Here is a 20,494-nt window from a genome sequence, read left to right as displayed (position 1 = left end):
CGGGATTTTCCAGCGTGGTTTTCCCTTTAGTGCAAGACGGAGGGCCTGGCGATAAACAGCGTTTAGTACTTCAAACGGTGCGAAAACCGCTTGTGCGTTTTGGCGTTTACGTAAAAGAGCCGTTGGCATATGGAATTGGATTAAGATTAGGGGTAAATACCGCCACCTGGGCAAAATTTCCTTCATAGCATACAAACATGGTGTATGTCCGTGTTCATTAGCATGATTGGCCCAGAAAACTAGGACGTTAAAGTTTAACCCTATTTCCTTTAATATGTAATCAAATTGTCACCTGTTGGGGCTGAGAGTTTACCTTGTCAGGTAATTTCCTGTACGTTGTTTAAGTTAATTATTTAACGCCTTTGTAAATATTTTAAGGAGATGGCATATGTTTATTTTCCCTAGAAATATGCGCTGTTAGAACTTTGTCGAACTCGCCGGGGTATTTTCTCCTTGAGAACTTTAACAAATGCTGTCATTTTTTTAATGAACATTCATAAATGAATCGGAGAAATATAAGTATCCAGTGATATTCGAGAAAGCCTGACAGACGCTTAATATCATTATTAAACAAATGACGCCTGTCCTATGAAAGATATTGTATTGTAAAATAATACTATAAGTTATACTGATGTCTACATCAGATATGGATAAATGGTATGCTTGTATTATTAAACTAATTAGGTCGAGTAATTCTATACTGATGGTTACTCCAGTGATTTCATTAATATATATTTATAAATGGACACTGAAAATATTATTTCTCCACACAATGAATTGCTTTTCAGAATTGAAAGGGACAAGACATAATAAATATATTTTTGAATGGCGAAGTATGAATGGTTTTTTTTTGTTTTTTTTTTATAGATTTCAGATAGTTAACACAGTTATGTATTTGTTATAACTTTGTATTTAGATTTAACTTTTATATTTTGACTTTTGTATTTAAATTGTGTATTGTTATTTAACTTGTGTATTTGTATTTAACTTTTCTATTTCGAATTGTTTGCATATTGCAAATTAACTTAAGTTCTACATGTGCAGACCATATATGATGGTCTAAATATACTATTCAAAAGATGTAGGGGATATTTGATTTTGGGGGCATAATACTAAAATATGCAAATGACTACGAAAAAAGTCACTATAGAACCTAACAGAAGAAACATTTCCAGTTACATGTGACGCCCAAACGCACCAATAGCTACCGCATGGAATGCAGGTGATGATTGGGATCATCATGGGGGTCCAACCCAAGATTTGCACGACTCTGACTTTGAATGTTACAGTCATTGTGGCATTGAATTCCAGGGTGGAAACATCAGTTTAATTGTTTTAGTGACCAGAAAACAAATTTTGATATGCGTCGGCTTACCCAAAATGAAAGGTTACGTGCCCTTGGCATGCTACAGATCGGCACAACACAGGCGGTTGTGGCGCGGACGATGAATGTTTCTCAGTCTGTCATAAGCAGGCTATGGTCCAGATACCGTGATACACAATCTGTACAGGACAGACCACGCTCAGGTCGACCAAGGGCGACAACTCAAGCCCAGGATCGATTTATCCGTACCTTGGCCTTGAGAAATCGTGTCATCACAGCAAATCAGATCAGCGCTCGTCTTCAAACAGACACTGGTGTGAGAGTGAGTGGCCAGACGATTCGGAATCGACTGCATAGGGGTCACCTTCGCGCCCGACGTCCTCGCGTGATCCCTTGTTTGAGAGATCATCACATTCAGGCAAGACGTCGTTGGTGTAGGAATCATCAACACTGGGATAATCGACGCTGGAGCAATGTGATGTTTTCAGATGAGTCAAGGTTCACTGTTGATTTTTTGGACAGACGTAGGAGGGTGTGGCGTCGTCGAAACGAGCGCTTCCAAGACGTTAACGTCATCAGACATGATCGATTTGGGGGTGGTTCTGTTATGGTGTGGGGAGGCATCACTGTTGCTGGAAGAACGGCTTTACATGTTGTTGCAGGGCGTGTTACAGGCCAGTACTACCGGGACAACATCTTGGCAGTCCATGTTGTGCCGTTCACACGACGTCATGGCCGCCGTTTCATCTTCCAGGATGACAACGCAAGATGTCACAGGGCCAGGATCGTTACAGGTTACCTCCAACAACAGAACATCACCACATTACCTTGGCCAGCACTGAGTCCCGACCTCTCTCCCATCGAGCATGTCTGGGACATGCTTGGACAGAGGTTACGTCAACGTCAACAACGTCCTGCCAATGTCCAAGAACTTGCTGCTGCGTTGCAACAGGAATGGGACAATCTGGACCAAAATGACCTTAGACGTCTCATTAGGAGTATGCCACGTCGGATCAATGCTTGTTTGGCAAACAGAGGAGGATTTACCCGTTACTGACCTGGTTGTGATGCTGTGGTAACTTTGCTGTTTGACCCCGGGTATCATTTTACCCTTATAATGGTCAGTCTGTGCCTTACTTAGTCTAACGATCATTTGGAATAAATCGATGAATGTGAACTTCATTTCATTTTGTCATTTGTTTCTTCGTCAGTTTCATTAGGTGACTTTAATAACACTTAAAAATCAAATATCCCCTACTTTTTTTGAATAGTACGCCCAAATTGTCAGGCTATGACCCTACCCCACAAGTAGAAGCAATCGCGTTTAAAGTGTATGTATCTATTGTTGAAAGACGACAGATCACGAACTTTAGCCGACGTATTGTTGCGTTAAGATATTATTATACTTATTTATTGGTATTGATTACTGTCAGTATACAGTAACTAGTGGGTCGATTCCAGACTGATGACTATGTCGAGACTTTGATAATATCGTCTCTTAAGAGCAAGCATGGATCAAAGAGACATTAAACGGTGATGTTTGCCTGCCAGTCTGTCTTAAGTGCACTTAAAGAAACAAACAACATGTTTACAAATTGGTTTTCTAGCGATTGGCTATAACCGTTATAATTTGTACAATAATTTAAAGTTTTTAAAGTGGCATTATCACTTTAACCACGAAAATAATTGTAATAATATTAGACCTTACCATATTCTCACCTAATTAACGAAAATCCAAGTGACCTACCTATTTAGATCAAAACCAAATTTAATAAAAGCGCCCTCACCCCACCCAACCAGAGTATAATTATTTAAATCATATCAGCGCCTAGATTTAGAAGTTTTTGTCGTGCTTCATGTAAAATATGGTTAACCCTTCCCCCATCCTCAAGATTCTATGGGTGGGTTTTTCCACTTCCTTTACATAGGTAGAGTAACCCATGTGCTCTACAGAAATACAGTCCACCGCTGATAGTTCGAGACTACCACTGAAGCGTGCACATTCGCCGTGCCGAGACCAACTTTCTGACAGTATGATACTATAAATAGCCATGGCTCGTGCAATTCTCTACAAATCTATCAACTATTACAGCCGTAAAAAAATTATTGTTGACGATTTTGAATAGCAGTGAAATTAAGCTTCTTGGTTATTACAGCAGATTTAGAAATTACGTTCGTTTCATTTTTTAAATCGCTTTATCATTAACTGTACCGTTAAGAGCGGCATCTTTTGGTTTAGTACAAATAATATCTCTGAATCACTCGGGTTAGACAGGAACATGATACTAGCAGTAGTTTCATTTTACTTTTACAAGGTTCTTAAAACGATTGTTGAGCTACCTAACGTGCTTATTTCTAAATTCAATTTCTTGTTCTAGCTTTTTGTTATGTTTCGTAAAAAAGTAGTCTTGATTATCCCGACCTGTCAATCCGACGTAGAATGGTCGATAGACTGGTTAAGCGAGACTAATTTCAAAACAAGGGCACGTAACCTATCTTTTACTCAAAAGTGTCTGGATGTTATGGACGACACTTGGAACCAGTTTTCAGTCTATTATTTATAGATGATTAATGGTCATAGCTTATTAAGTACAACATGATCGTTTATTTAGTGACTATAATTGTGTGAAACTGATTTGAGGCTTGGCATATATATAAATATTGTGGCGTAATTGTCGAGATATATGGAGATATATGGAGATATTTATTTATGGTGGGTCACCCTAACATAGGCATAATTGTAAAACTCCATTATTAGGGTGACCCGTGCACTCTACAGAAAGTTGGTCTCGACACGGCTAAATGTGCACGCTTCAGTTGCGTGTCTCGAACTGATTTCTGACTTCCCCGCACTCGCTTTGAGTCGATAAATAGCCATGGCACGTGCAATTGTCTACAAATATATCAACTATTACAGCCGTAAAAAATCTATTGTTGACGATTTTGAATAGCAGTAAAATTTAGCTTCTTGGTTATAACAGCAGCTTTAGTAATTACGTTCGTTTTATTTTTTAAATTGCTTTATCATTAACTGTACCGTTAAGAGCGGCATCTTTTGGTTTAGTACAAATACTATCTCTGAATCACTTTCTTTAGCAGGAACATGATACTAGCAGTAGTTTCATTTTACTTTTACAAGTTTCTTAAAACAATTGTTGAGTTGTCTGAAGTGCTTATTTCTAAATTCAATTTCTTGTTCTAGATTTCTGTTATGTTTCGTAAAAAAAGTAGTCTTGATTATCCCGACCTGTCAATCAGACGTAGAATGGTCGATAGACTGGTTAAGCGAGACTAATTTCAAAACAAGGGCACGTAACCTATCTTTTACTCAAAAGTGTCTGGATGTTATGGACGACACTTGGAACCAGTTTTCAGTCTATTATTTATAGATGATTAATGGTCATAGCTTATTAAGTACATGATCGTTTATTTAGTGACTATAATTGTGTGAAACTGATTTGAGGCTTGGCATATATATAAATATTGTGGCGTAATTGTCGAGATATTTGGAGATATTTATTTATGGTGGGTCACCCTACCATTATATTGTGCTTTGTCCCTTTTTCGAAAGTCCAAGATGGTACTGATCGGGAAAATAGTCCTATGGCTGACAATTAATTGGTAAAAAAATTGGGGGGTTTAAAATTGATTCAGGATTCATTTGTAACTACTCTAAATATTCTGTTGATTTAATCCCAGATTTTACAGGACATCAAAAATAAAAGTAGGTTAAAGTATGCAAATCAAACGCCATAATGTTGCATGAGAGACTTGATAATCGCGACGATCACTTACTCCATAACTTCTTTTTTAGTTACCGAAGGGTGCAATATAAGGACATGGGGCCATCCTCACTGGGAAACTGAAAGACTGTATTTATTTGAAAAAGCACCATAGAGATGCAGATAGTACACACGCCTTTCATACAGGCCTTTCATTCCGACAATTAATGGGCTTTATTTATCTATCCGAGATGTCGCCTTTAAATTCTAAACTTCATTAAAAATTGAGTATAAAATTCTGTTTAGAAAAATCTAAGATGTTGTGTCCCTTTAATGAAGTTCGTAGACCAACAAATTGCTTCATTCCTTGAGGTAACACATACAGTTAATATTAAGTTAGATACCAATCAGTATTACCCATCTGTATAGGTCAGTAGCGGCTGATGCTGAATCTAGTCTGTTAATCAAACCGTTAAGTCACATTTAATTTAATTCCATAATTATTTAGCGATCGAAACAACAGCTGTTATACAAAAATATTTTTGCATAATATAGTAGATATTTTGACCCACCTTTGTATAATGTAGTAGATATTTTGACGCACATGTGTATAATATAGTAACTATTTTGACGCACCTTTGTATAATATAGTAGATATTCTGACGCACCTTTGTAAAATATAGAAGATATGTTGACACACATGAGGCAGTTTCTACGTTGTGTAGGAATTGAAACCACTTGTAGTGGAATACTTGAAATTATAGATGTGAAATACCTGTTTCTCCTTTTGGATTATAGTTCATAGACACAGTACCCTCGTTAGTCTGAAGACGTTTGGGAACAATCATTTCATTCAATCTTTAATAAACCCAGTGGAATGAATAAAACGTTCTATTGGATCAGGAATAGAAAATGATTATTCGATTACAAATGACAGTAAAGCGTTTCACCACAACACAATATAATACCAGGGGTCTTTTTTTAAATCAGGAATTGGTTAACCAAATAAAAATTGGTTGCTTTACCAAAAGTGACAAGTTTTTTTTGTTTAAACTATGTCTTCATGTCACCAGGGAATATGACAAACAATACGAAACTAACAAAGCCTTACTGGTTACTCAATTTAATTAACCATCACTACACTGACATATATATTAAACAATCACGTGGGGGATCTTTATTGAAAGACGTCCCATGGTGCCATTTTATTGCCTAACCATGGCCTGTATCATTGACTCTATTACGCTTAGTTAACCAAGAATGATGAATGACCAAGTCGACCACTTTTTTCCTACTTTGTAACACACTGTTCCGAATTCCCTAAGATGTTAGAAACCTTTTCACAAATGTATTTGCAACAATTCCAGCTTCCATCACACGAAGGAGTTAAATCAAACGCCATTTCCCATTGATTGTGAAATTGAAATCGAATATATTTCTCGGAGCTGTCGAATTCCATCAGTTCCACTGGATGAATCTATCGACTTCTTAATTTGACCAAAAGGTGAGGAGTCAATCTTATTTAATCCACGCAGCTTCGGGAGTCCAGGAACCCTTGCTTGCGTTTATTGATAACATTTAAACACATAAAGAAAATTGTCTCTACAAATCGACTATGTTTAAGCAAATAGCTACAATTCTCCCAAGGAAATTTATCTAGTGATGGCTGAAGATGAACCCGATTACAACACACGAACACGATGGTAAATGCTGAAAGACGACCGGGACTAATGTTCCCTTTTGTAATTACAAACGATCTATGAAGCCAATACCTTCGGCTAGACGACCAAAAACCTAATCCTTCATATTTGGTTTAATATTTTATTGATCAATGGCAATACTTGACCTTCATAGAATTGATTATAAGATGTTATCTTTAGCTTATTCTGGGGGCCATTTAGACGCTTGTTTATAGACCGTTTTGGATCCTTTAAGGATTGTATCTAACAAGGTCATAATTATAGAAAGCTAACTATGACGAAATCATCTTACTTGTCGCTCAGTACTCTTAGTGCTAGTTGTTAATATATATTAACTTTGAGACCTAGAAAGGGTTATGAATTAAATCGAACTTCTTGGGTTAGTGTGGTGGTTGGTTCACTTGTGTTTATGAAGTCAAAAAAGGTCCTTTAATTGCATTACAATGACCCACTGTCGAGCTGCAATGAGAGTAAAACCAATATATTCCAAGAATTCGCCAGACTGTTGGAGATCATTGCTCCAAAATTTTCCGAGGGTATCAGCCCCTTCGGCATACAGAGCGAGGACACATTGCTGCCTGTCACTTCCTTTGCAAAAACTTACCTGGTAACTACAGTACCGGCAGTTTTTATAAATGCTTTTTGTGCAAATAAAAAATTAAGGTGCCCGATGTGAACGTCAAAAGTTTTCAAAATGATGAATGAAGACATGCCACTCCCTGCTCACATACACTGACATCTCTCTCTGAAGAAACTGCAGATGTAGAATCGAAAATGTGAATAGAATTTCCAAATTCCTTACACAACCATGCGTACCCCAATTCCAGATTTTCCTTACTCTGTGTCCCTTTTTTACTTTCAATTTATCTCCTCGATATGTCTATCGGCTTATTTCAAACAAAGGAGTCGTGGTGGGTCCGTGAGTAGGCCACTGGCTCCCTAACTAGGATGTCTCGGGTTGGCTCCCACTGTTGGCCGAGAAAGTTCCGCAGAATTTTCTCCGACATGGTTCCCCCTAGTCAGTGCTGTAGGACGAAGGGTCTGAAAATGGACACGTAAAGGAAACTTTGACAGTTGGAATTGCTGTCCGGGCAATATTTCCCCCTATTTATCATCCCAGTTGGTGCAAAAAAGTAGGACTTTAAACCTCATTTCATTTCATTTCCATTTACTTCAAACAAACTGTTGCCATAAATTTATTTAATTTTTCACAAATGGCCGATTGTATATAAGATATGACAAAAATATAAGGAATATTACAGTACAAAAACAATAAAATAAACTCGTGCCAAATTCCCGTGTTGTAAACAAATCTAGCTGCTGTAGCACATCAAAGTCAGATTGTCGACATAAACAATCGTCAAATAAACTTTATTTTACGTCATTCTTTTAATGCCATTTTATTTCAGTTGCCAAAATACTCTATTCAATTACCGGGCACCTGTTGTGTTCCTCCGAAGTTTATTAAAGAAAACGAAAGTAGATAGGAAATAGTTAATAGGTTTGATAACTGGTCCAGTCCATGCTCTCTGCCTGCGGTGATTGCGTGGATAGGATACTGGAATCACAAGAAGAATGTGCTGGTGTATTCCGAGAAGACCTTTGAGAGTTTTCATGTCCGGTTCTCATTGCTGGCGTCTGTGGTTTTAAAAAGGACGCATGGCGTGGAAGTCATTGGTCGTGTGCAGAAATTGAAAGTGCATTTAAAATATGTTTGAGGAGCTGAAATTCGATGTTAGGACACAGTTCTTCTCATCCTAATGCGAACGTACCCACCTATGTAAAGTGTCGACGTTGGCCAATTATATGACCGGTGATAAATTTGGCTATTGATCATGTGGGAGGTTGGGTGGCCGAATGGTTAACGCGTGCGCGTTGGACAAGAAGTTCTGTCATTGAGTCAAGTGGTGCGATTTCGATTCCCGGCTTGAATGTGACAAGGAGTAGGGTTGCCTGTCCATCCTCGTGGGTTTTCTCCGGGTCCTCCGATTTCCTCCCACTGCTAAAGACCCCTACGCGCAAGCGATTTATTGGAATAAAATTAAACCATATGTTAGTCCCGAAATGACCTAGTAAAAAGGGCCGATTCAAATTTACAGGAATAAAAGGTCGTGTCGTGTCGTGTTAGAAGTTATATTTAAAAAATGAAGTTATATAATTGCTACCGGTATTTACCGTGTCATAACTACGACGAATATTTTAGCAGTATAACACTCGATACAATATTGTGACTGGTAGACTGAACAACATATAAATTCATCATATTTGTAATGTACAAATGTAAATCTGTTTAGCCTACAGAAACAATAGATATCTGACATCTGTTTTTAAAACTAGCACACAGATCGATATTCAGTGTAAATTCATAGTTATCTAAAACATTGTTCATTTATAAAACACATTTTTATCGAACTAAAATGGACGTGGGTCAAACCATTTGAAATCCAGATAATCTCATTTCTTTTCGGTTTTATTGTTTATTTTCAACGTAAGTACCACTTAAAGACATAATTATTCGGTTTATTTTATGCTGTTTTTTTATTGTTTTCTTATCTCCTAGTCTCTATTTAAACCTCAATACAATCTAGTATAGAAACTGGGAATCCAGTTTTAATGGGATTTTAATGTTGTGTTTTGAGATATGCAGTAAATTAGATAAAAACTAATGTGTCGCCGTCTTGGTTAACTTGAACTTTTTTGTTTTTGTTTCTGTACGTGTTGTTAAGTTTCAGAGGTATAAGCACTGCCCGGGCTGTGACCATCACGAAATATAATTAAAAGAAAGGCTTAAAGACACATTATTCAAGGACTAAAATGTGCCTATAGTAGGTCTTTTTGGGGGGTCTTAAATGTTATATAAATTATCAATTAGACACGTATTAACATGACAAGACCATAATTACCTTTCGATGCCATCGAATGCTCGAGATTTTAACTAGATTAGAACGGTTCGGTCAGGTAAGTCTCGAATATACCAGTACCGTGGTTTCGATAATAAACAATCAATGCACACATCTCATCAAAACTACTAACAGTGATAACTTGGCTCGGAATAAAGTAATTTGAATGAAATTTTCAATATATTCATTTTTCAATATCTATTTTTGAACTATAATAGCGAGAACGACCAGCTCTCTATCGAAATCTAACATAATGTATATTTAATTGAATATTGATGACAAACGTGTTGGGACTTCTGTCTTGGTAGAACCTGATGCCCAACATCCAATTTAATAATGTTCGTTTATAGTGCGATATTTGCGTCGTAATTTTGGGGTGTTCCCACTTAGCCGGCAGGCTTTGATGTCAAATTTTGCCGCTAATCCAGAGTTAATCCTAGAACAATGGTGTTATAAACTATAGTCCATATCTTTTTTAAGACTAAAACTGTATTGATTTTAACAAATTTAACTTTTATTAAATAACATTAAATAGCTTACACATATAAAAATATATTGATTTGAACAAATTTAATATTTATTTAAATAAATGCCTTACAACATAACAATCATTTTACAGCCCCACTAAATAGGAAATATTTGTTCCATACCGATTTACACTTAAAGAGCCATTGAATAACTGTGTTTTCAAATGTTCAATTATTGTATCAAGTTGTCGATATTTCTTAACTCGAGGCCTTTTGGTACCACCAAATAATATCTGTGAAATGGTAAATAGTGAATTGAATTCATGTTTGAAATCATAACGCCGGCATGAACTGTGATCAAAATGTCATTAATTAGTTGGTTAATAAATTTTATTAAGAGGGATTAAGAGCTCATTAACGCTGAACACTAGTGAACAGTTCTTGAGTGACTACTTTTAAACAGACTATAGTTTTAAGATCAATCAAAGGATTAACAGTCTGCCGGCTAAATGGGAACACACCGTAATTTTATCAGTCAGTGTGTTATCACACCACATGATTAACTCCCCAATCGGATAAACTTAGGGTACGATACTGAAGCCCTTAACCACTTCCTTAATTGATACCCTGTGTTGCCCTACAATGATCAGGGAAAGCTATTTGCGGGGACATCTCACTGTACCCCCTGCTATTGTTCTCATGGGGGATTAATCAAGCAAGGGGATTATCGAATACAACGGTGTTAAAAGTATAGTCTGTTTTTTTAAACTACTAGTTTTAAACTAATTAACAACTTTATTCACAATAAATTTCATAAATACATGTATCAAACATAAATCATAACCCTACTAAATGCGATATGGCGTCAATATATTCAATTGCACTTTTTACTCCATTTAACAGATCATTAATAAATTCTTCTACTCTTTTATATTTTCGTCTTTTAGGGGGCAATCGTCCCCCGTTATCCAATTGAACTATTGTATTTTCAGTAAAAGTCTGCTGGTGCTATTGGGTTTTGTATATTTTACTCTGTACTTATACCCCAAATTAACTAAATTTTGACCTCCTTGAGAATTAGGAATAAACCCTATGCGAACTTGAGCCATTTTAAAAGATATAATGTAATTGGGGGTGACAACTATCCTTATATAATGATAGTGAGTTTCTAATCATATATTTGATTGATTTATGAGTACTGTCTGAATGAAAGGTAGGTGAATAATATTTAAGATACTCGATAACCGATGACACATGAATTTAACTTATATATTTTAATCATTAAAATAATTAAATTTTAACTAGGTGAACAGTACTAATAAGGATACAGTCTATAATCCTTTGTTTACTTAAATTTTCACACCACTACCCTATAACACCAGTTGATTGGGGGGCACAGTGAGATTAAACCCTATTTGCTTGTTAAACTTCTTTTGTTGCGTGTTGTTTCAATGATATCAATCCAACTTATGAGAGGTTGGATCTAAGTCGGGCTTTCTTTTGCTAGTCGTATTGGAACGGCGAAATAAAGCAATTTGTGAAGAGGATGAATTTGTAAGATGCGAAATGCTGTGGATCGAGACTATGCAAGAACATTTAAATTAAATGGTTATTAGTGCATCATCGTATAACTAGACGTAATCTAACAAATTGGGGTTTTCAATCTGGAATATACTAATTATAAAATACGTTTGAGTCAGGGGACTATTTTGCAAACAGAACTGATTCAGTTTGGAAGGTCTACTTACAATTTCATTATTTTGTTCAATTCGTGCATTGGTGTAACTGTACATCTTTCGTTACTATGTCTGTCCAGTTACGATAAGTTCATTATGCACCTTTCACTCCCTATTCCGTTAACCCAAAGTATGTATTATTACATCTCATAATCAGTGAAAACTCAAGGGTCGATGTTCTTTCAGAAAAGGTGAACCAACAAAAATGTGTGTTTGCTATACCAGAACTTAAAGATATTTCGAGTTCTTGCTAATACATGTTCCTATCCTAATACTTGACGTGTTCGTCTATTATTGTTCTTGTATCCCCTAAATAATAGGCCCGAAATCATACCATTTTCTTGTCCAGAATAAGCAAGCAATTTCTGAAATAAGTTTCACTAATTGGACATCATATACAAATTGCCAGAACCTAATATAAAAGACTTCTACTCCTACTTAAAGAGTTGGCTTATGGTCCACATTGTAATTATTGGTATGGTTGATGTATATAAAGGGACATTTGGTTCATATTCGGTTCTGTTCTTAGTTATCAAATAATGGAAAGCAATCAACGTGGAAATCTTGATAGTATTATCAAAATGAATAGGTGGAGGTAATCATGTCGCGTTTGTGTACGAAGCAAGCAAGATATACTTACCATTTTCAACAACCACGGGGGGTTGGATGGCGTTGTATCATTGAGTCAACTGGCGTGGTTTCGATTCCCCGGTTGTACGTGACAAGGAGTAGGGGCGCCTGCCCAACCTCGTGGCTTTTCTCCGGATCCTCCAAGTTCCTCCCACTGCTAAAGACCCCTACGCGCAAGCGAATTATTGAAATAAAATTGAATCATATGTTAGTCCCGAAATGACCCTCTCCCTCTCTATCTCTCAACGACCACGTAACCCTCATTTGGAAACAAGGATGTGATTTACAGTTTACATCATAAAATTCTAAATAGGTGCATTACCACAAATATCTTACATGTTAGTCATAGGAGATATCTTCAGCCACAGTTTCGTCCATCTTACGAATTGTCCCTTTATCTGTTTGAGTGTAATCAGAAATTGGAATTAGGACTCAAGTCTATGTTAACTATGAAACACACCGTGTTTAGTGCCACTGTTAATTAGGATAATTAAGCGGATTAATTAGTATGCCCGCGTTTTACTATTGATTGTAATCAAGATTCCATATCTAAACGTAACATACCAAAGCATTGTAAAAATAGACAACATGCCGTACATTTTATCGTATACAAACGCTATGACTGGATATAGCTATAACTGGCACACTTTTACTTTCAGATGCTTCCTTAACACTTACAATGCCATTCGCCTATCTCATTGTTGTTGTTTTTCTTCTCCTACGCTCTTCAAAAAGAGCCCAAGGCACCTTTTCCATGTTGACGATTTTGCGGCGATTCCACACGCGTTTTCGCCGGCGAAACAGTCGGTCTAATGCAAATGCAAAGGGGCCGTTCCCGTGTAACCGGCGAAAACGCGTGCATGGAAATGGGGCTTAAGGTGCTACCAATTCAAGTACGATAGACATGAAACTTGGCACTTTTGATATGATAGCACAACTCCAAGATGGCTACTGTCCATATAGTACGCTTGTACTTGTTATTTCCACCTCGGGTGGATCCGCCGGTTCTGTGTTTTGTCACTAAATTAGGCGTCTGGGCACGGGCTGTAGACTTTGGTGCAATATAAATACCATCTATTATAGCTAATACAAAGCGTTTAGATTTCAGCAAAAACCAGAATTAGTTAAGTGAACTGGCCGAGTTAAGATAACATCAACTTATCCACCATTATTAAACATATTACACACTATTATTCCAACATGAAACAGTATTTATCTTGATGATTGTAATCTACAAAGTAAATAAACCATGTTAAGAGGGAAAGACAAATAAAAAACGAATCTTTAATCGATTTTGTTCCTGGAAACACAAATATAACTGAACCATAAGATCATGTAAAATTCCAGATAAGCAATGAACAAGTTCAACAATGTGCACGTATAAAATTAGTATATAAAAATTAAAAGCTTGGAAAACGAAGACACCTTCGTACATCTGATTTTTTTTGCAAAATTATAAACTTAGTATATAAAAATTAAAAGCTTGGAAAGCTATTTTTGTTCACAACGAAGACCCCGTCGTAAATCTGATTTTTTGGAAAAATTACTTTGTCTTATTAAAGTATAAGAATAAAGGTAATATTATAGAGACATATAATGTCAATACACGTGAGGATTTGCTTTGTCTTAAGAAACCGGGATTCTCGAATTTTAATTAGACCCAGAAAGTGATACTCTTAAAATCGAAAGAAACCCATAAAAATCGAGGAAAGGGTATTTCCCAGTCTTCTGTTTATTTTGTCACGTGACAAGTTTTGTGTTTAACAGAAACCACATACATGTAATAAACTTTTCTGACATTACAAAATCAAAATATGGAACCGATCGAATATGGTATGGTGGCTAAATTTACATAACCAATTTATGAATTTTATTCCTCTGTAGAATGTGTTTATGGTCTTCGTGGAAACTGAGAGGATGTTTTTCTTCGAAAAGTATCAATGATTTTCAGATAATTGGACAGGACTAGGATAAAGGTTTCATGTATAATTAACCTGTTTTAGTTACTGGAACGACTCCTTTAACGGCTTGGCTTGCGTTGTCATTTTGGATCGTATGCGCTGTTATATTAAGCATGCATTGTGTTGAACAGTTAGAGCTTACAGTGAAGAATATTCTTTCGATCAATGGATTTAAAACTTGAGACATATTCTTTGATAACAAACAAATATCCTTGTACGAATGTTCTATTGTACATATAAAGTTATCCCCCTGGATATGATCTGAGTGAATGGTAATACTTAAAACCAGTATTGTTAAGACATACTTGATCATTTGACCTTAGAATTGGGAACATGTGTAAGTACATGGTCTCGCACACTATTCTGGACGCGATGTCGGTCGTTTAATTCGGACAAATAATGTCTGACTGTATTTTGCCCTATTCAAAATAAATTAAGTTAATCAAATTGCACATACTTTCTAATGTTATTAATACCTTTATTTGTCTTTTTTTTCAGAATTACAGTATGAATTAGATGAACCTGTAAGCCATACAGCATGGAGAGTCCTCGCAAATCACCATCTCCAGACGACCCACGTCATAGTAAGGAGAGGGGTTCTGGCGGGACGCTCAGGAGTGGAAGTGACACTCCAGATATAGTTGCTAACACAATGGAAAATGCTTCCGCCGAGGAAGCAGGGAGTGCTGACCAAGGCCCAAGTATCAAAAACACGTACGCGACAACCCCAGTGTGCTGCATAGACAGTAAGAGTCACCATGTGCCCTTGCCGCCATATGAACTTGTCACTAAAAAGAACGTTAATTCCTATCCAATCTGTGATATACCTATGCAGTATTTTCCTTCCGATCCACAACAACAAGTGATATATGCAAATACTCCAAGCAATAGGGGAGATAACTGGCAAAAGACAACATCCCCTGGTGCGAGGAACGTGGGAGGTGACCATCCAACTTTAACGCAACCAGCACCTGGTCAATCCCCAGTAAAACCCGATGACCTATACGCAAAAGTCGACAAAACGAGGAGAAAGGACAACTTTAAGCCAATAAAGGTTCAACCTACTTATGAAAACACCGAAAGTCTGACTACGGTAGTTGTCAAAGATCCGAAAACAAAAACTACGAAAGTCACCACAGAAAAGACATCACCAGTTGAGGCTGAGGATCTGCCTAAAGAAATTCCCAACACAAATATAGCTGTTGGCTTTTTAGTCACAATGTGTTTTAATATCCCCATTGGGGCTGTGGCCATATTTTTTTCTCTAATGGCCGCTAAGTCGTACCGTGATGGGAACACAAAGCTTGGAGAAAAACGTACACGATACGCGATGATTATTAGTTTGTTAGGTATCGTTGTTACTGTACTATTTGTTATGGGAGCTGTGTTATATCTTGCTATGTCATCAACGGAGAGCAAAGAAAGAAAACATGCGCAAACTAAGAGTCAAAGTAGTTTTAGCTTATGAATGACTTGCTCGCTTGTGACTCGATAACAAATACAACGTAGAGTAAATGTCGGTATTATGGTTTAGAATAAGACTTAAATGTTGAGAGGTGAGGCGAGAGTGTACGAAATGTTTTAGCTGTGCGACGTTAAGTATGTGCATTGTCGAAGAGATAAATGTTATTCTAAATGCGGCTAGAAATATTCTCAAAACGCTGCATGAAAACTACATTACCAGCAATGTCTTATTGGAAATGTAGAATGGTGTGTTTCGAATATAATTACCCCCAGAAACTGGGAATAACCCACAATACCCCTACACGAAACGCATGTTGTGTTTGGAACACAATAACAATATGAGATACTAAAATGTGTAGGCCAGTTATGTCGCAGTCGTTTACAATTCGTATCAGTTTAGAAAGTAATTGTGTTCAAAACACACAGCTTTATCATCAATAAACGTTTTATTTTAATATTACCTGTAGGGCGGTTTCTGGGTACGGGTTTTGTGGGGTTACACATCTTAGCGTCTCTAGATCAGTCATAATTCTTGTCGGAGATCGTTTCATATTTTTATGGTAATTGTGTTCAAAACCCACAACGTTATCAGCTTCATTTAACTAAAACCGGTAATATTGTTTTTATTTAGAGTTATGTGCTTTAGGTTAGGCTATTTGGGGTACGGGTTACCCTTAGTTATACGGCTTGAGGTTTATGGAACATTGTTTTATATTTAGGTCCTGGCTTGAGGTTTATGGAACTTGATTTTGAGATTTTTAAGTTCAGTTTAATGATATTGGGTCGAAAATTAATGAATAATATTTATTTATTTGTATTTACGTTGGGTATGACTTGATTTGTAACATAATATCAATATTTTTTCTAATGTTACAAACCGTTAATTCGAAATTTATTCATTTCCAATTCATCAAATATTCTAATATTCTTTATTAGGTTAACCATTGGATTTTTTTGCGCATGTCAACTTGATTCTGTAACAATGTATTTAAATTTTGAACAACCGTTCAAACAAACCCTCATCATCTAACTGACGGATAGGGTTTATTTTTGTCTGTTCAATAAAGCCGGTTAAAGGATAGGAAAGTATAGGCACATGTTTATTTATAAAACTCTAGTTTAAGATCTTATGTGAAAGCGTTATGAGTGGAAAGTATAAAGCAATCTGTCAACCTGGACACCCACCATTATCGGTCGTGTGTAGATTCACGAAACCTGGTATGACCAGCGTAAGAAAGAGTTGATCCTAACCATGTTACAAAATTCCGGCTACTGATCAGTTAACGCGGACCACGTTTCGGTTCTAAGATTTTTTTTTTATCCTTTCCAAAGAGTAATTGATTTTAAATATCTTCCGTATCTTTGAAATAGGGAATATTAATTCGGCACATTTTCTGATTGTTCTTTTTTGTCATATTCTTAAAGTGCATCATTTCTTTTCCGTTTAAATGCATAGTTCCATAAGCTGACTTCGATAAGCTGACAAAACTGGCAGAAAACTCATTAATTATGTAACACTTCTATGAAGCATGTACCAAGATTCAACTTTTTGAATAACTGCCGGGTTTCTGATTCGGGGGTAAGAAAGGAAACAAGAGTCCTCCCACAAAGGGTTGGTGTTTCCAAAGAGCTGGACGGATTCGGAGGTGCACTGCATAACTGACGAGCTTCTCTCATTGGGTGATATTATTGTTATGACCTTAAACAAACATCGAATTGTTGACAATATTTGTAACCTTTTGAGAATGGGGTTAATTGTAATAATTGTACATAGATTATAAACATGTATAGATAATGATATTATAAATTTGTATAAAGCTATTAACTTATTTTAAAAATATCTCTCTCGTTACTAATTTAACATTAATAACAGTGAGTCAAACTAAAAGCGCCTAGATATTATCAAATGAATGACTCGGCTCGATAGCAGCCCAACGTTTACGAATTTAATGATAAATGTTATTAGAAGCCCACCCCTCATCATTGTTAATTTGTGTCTTCCTCATGCCTTGATTCGAAAAGGGATTATTATCTCGAGTATTTCTATTCTAAACTGAATGCATTTTTCTCGAGTATTTCTATTCTAATACAAATGTATCTATCTCGAGTAATTCTATTCAAAACCGAATGTATCTATTTTGAGTATTTATATTCTAAAACAGATATATCTATCTCGAGTAGTTCTATTTGAAACCGAATGTATCTATTTTAAGTATTTATATTCTAAAGCAAATGTATCTATCTCGAGTAATTCTATTCGAAACCGAATGTATCTATTTTGAGTATTTATATTCTAAAACAAATGTATCTATCTCGAGTAATTCTATTTGAAACCGAATGTATCTATTTTGAGTATTTATATTCTAAAACAGATGTATTTATCTCGAGTAGTTCTATTCGAAACAGAATTTATATATATCTTGAGTATTTATGTATTAAAACAAATTTATTTATTTCGAATATTTCTATTCGAAACCGAATGCATTCATCCCGACTACTACTATTTGTGTTAACCGTCTGGAGAATTTTCACGCCTTGATAAGTCTTTCTTTTATCGAAACCGAATATTTTTATCCCGTGTATAACTGGAGGCAGACCACCATTAATTTCCCCATTGACTTCAATGTTAATTCTGGCCTCTTTGCCCACCTCCAACTTTTCCCAAAATTTTCGTTGGACTGAATGCTTTTCACTACAGACAAAGGAACAAATGGTCATGTCTTTGCACTAAAATTTGTATGGGGTTGACCACCAAAATTTTTGAGATACACAAACCTGAAGAAGCATACTAAAAACATGTAACTAGTTGCCGAACATCACCGTAGCCAATATGATAACCCCGTTATCCTTTCGCCTCACAATCATGAATATTTACCAAAACCTGGCAGAAAATGTTAATTCAAACCCTCTTCATCCATTCTAGACCAAAAAATCAACCAAAATGGGCATGCAAAAGGGGAGAAAAGATACAGAGACAGAATTGCTATAAATAGACGAACTACAATTTAATGGTGGTCTGTATCCAACTATTTGTGTAAACTATCAGGAGAGTTACTTCCCTTGTCCCAATGTTATTTCGCTTTAACAACCACAAAGAGTTTTGATTAGATATTTCCCATCGATTCTGGCAGAATTGTTGCGTTTTTATTTATTACTTTACAGCCCATCTAAGTCGTCACTTTATTTTCCTAGAATAATTTATATGAAATTTGTTATATATGAATATCTAAGTATATCTCATAGTTAAATATAAGCACGGATTTTGTTCACATGATTAAGTCTAATGAACTGCCGAGTAAATCTATTATAGAATACTAATTATAATTATGTAGATCGTTGATGTAGGTCTTGGGCCTTACTGTTGGACATTGTATGTCTTAAAGCCCCCGGTCGACTTTGCTGACGCCAACAACTTATTTTTTTTATATACGCATAATAAGTGTCAGATGTTTAGTTTTGATATGGGATCTTTCGAAGTACTTTGAAGTAGTCGATGAAACTGGATTTAAATTAAACTGACTTTCGACCTCAATGATCGGAGACTATGTGCTTTAGAGTGGTACAGAACAGACCTGATCTAGAAATTCTATGATTACACCTAAATATATTCCATACTTTGGAAAAAAAAGTTTGGCGCTTTCTTCCAACTTTTTTCTAGATTTGATAATGGATTCGTGTGTATGTCTGCTGCATTATATGTTTTACAAATGCATGTTTAAATAAATATTTGTTTAAGTTATACGGGATTCAGCTGTTTTTGTTGGATTATTTTTTAAAGTGGACCTGGCCTTTCAGATAATTTAGAACGTATTATCTTTATATTGTACAATTGTTATTTTGACTAATTGTTGTTAAATTATAAATTGTGTATATAATAATACTTTAATGTGCCATAAGTGTTTTGTACATTGCGTCAAGCTGTAGTACTAACGCATGTAAATTATAAAATGCATAAATATTTTAGGCTTCAAAATTTGACCATATATTGAAAGTAGTGACTGCCTGTTTGTTTCAGTGCCTTAACTGTTCCTCAATAAAATCATGTTAGATTTTTGGAGGTGTTGACTTTTTATTTGATCATTTTCTGGACCGACATCATGCTGGACTGGGGAAATATATAAATAAAATGAAAATGAAGTGAAATGAAACGGGGTTCAATGTCCTATTGTTCTGCTCCGAATTGGGCTAATAAAGACGGGCATACGCCATACAGTGTGCTATGAGGGAAATTCTGCCCGGACAGCGGCACTACGGCCTACTCTTATATAGAATTCCAACTGTCAAGGGATCTTTTACGTGCACGCTAATGTGTACACCAGACCTGGGTTTTTCGTACCATCCGAACGATTAGACAGTCTGTCCTTGTTACGCCGGGAAATATATAACATGGAAGATTGATATCAACATGTAACTGTTAGATGGGGATTACAATAATTATTTGTCAGTATATATTACAAGTAATGCGTCCCGTAAATACTAGGAACCATAATTTTAATATGTGGTCATATATTGCCGTGCCCCGTGTCTGTCGTTCGGTACACTGTCCCCTTTATCAAAATTTTCCATTATGAATATAATTACGTATGATCA

At 36.1% G+C, this 20,494-nt stretch overlaps 1 protein-coding gene across 1 annotated transcript in view; it reads left to right on the top strand.

The window, feature by feature from the left end:
- LOC126832687 (uncharacterized) overlaps positions 1 to 19,953 on the top strand; it is a 63,168-nt gene extending 43,215 nt beyond the window's left edge. Inside the window, exon 2 of the mRNA XM_050563554.2 lies at positions 14,939 to 19,953. Coding sequence (XP_050419511.1) covers positions 14,979 to 15,908 — 930 coding nt within the window. The 5' untranslated portion in view covers positions 14,939 to 14,978 and the 3' untranslated portion in view covers positions 15,909 to 19,953. The remainder of the gene's footprint in view (positions 1 to 14,938) is intronic.
- Positions 19,954 to 20,494: the final 541 nt, after the last annotated feature.

This window comes from Patella vulgata, chromosome 9 (genome assembly GCF_932274485.2).
Source record: "Patella vulgata chromosome 9, xgPatVulg1.2, whole genome shotgun sequence".
Taxonomy (NCBI): domain Eukaryota; kingdom Metazoa; phylum Mollusca; class Gastropoda; family Patellidae; genus Patella; species Patella vulgata.
The sequence above is the reverse complement of the archived record's forward strand: the minus strand, read 5'-3'. Positions and strand labels throughout refer to the sequence as shown.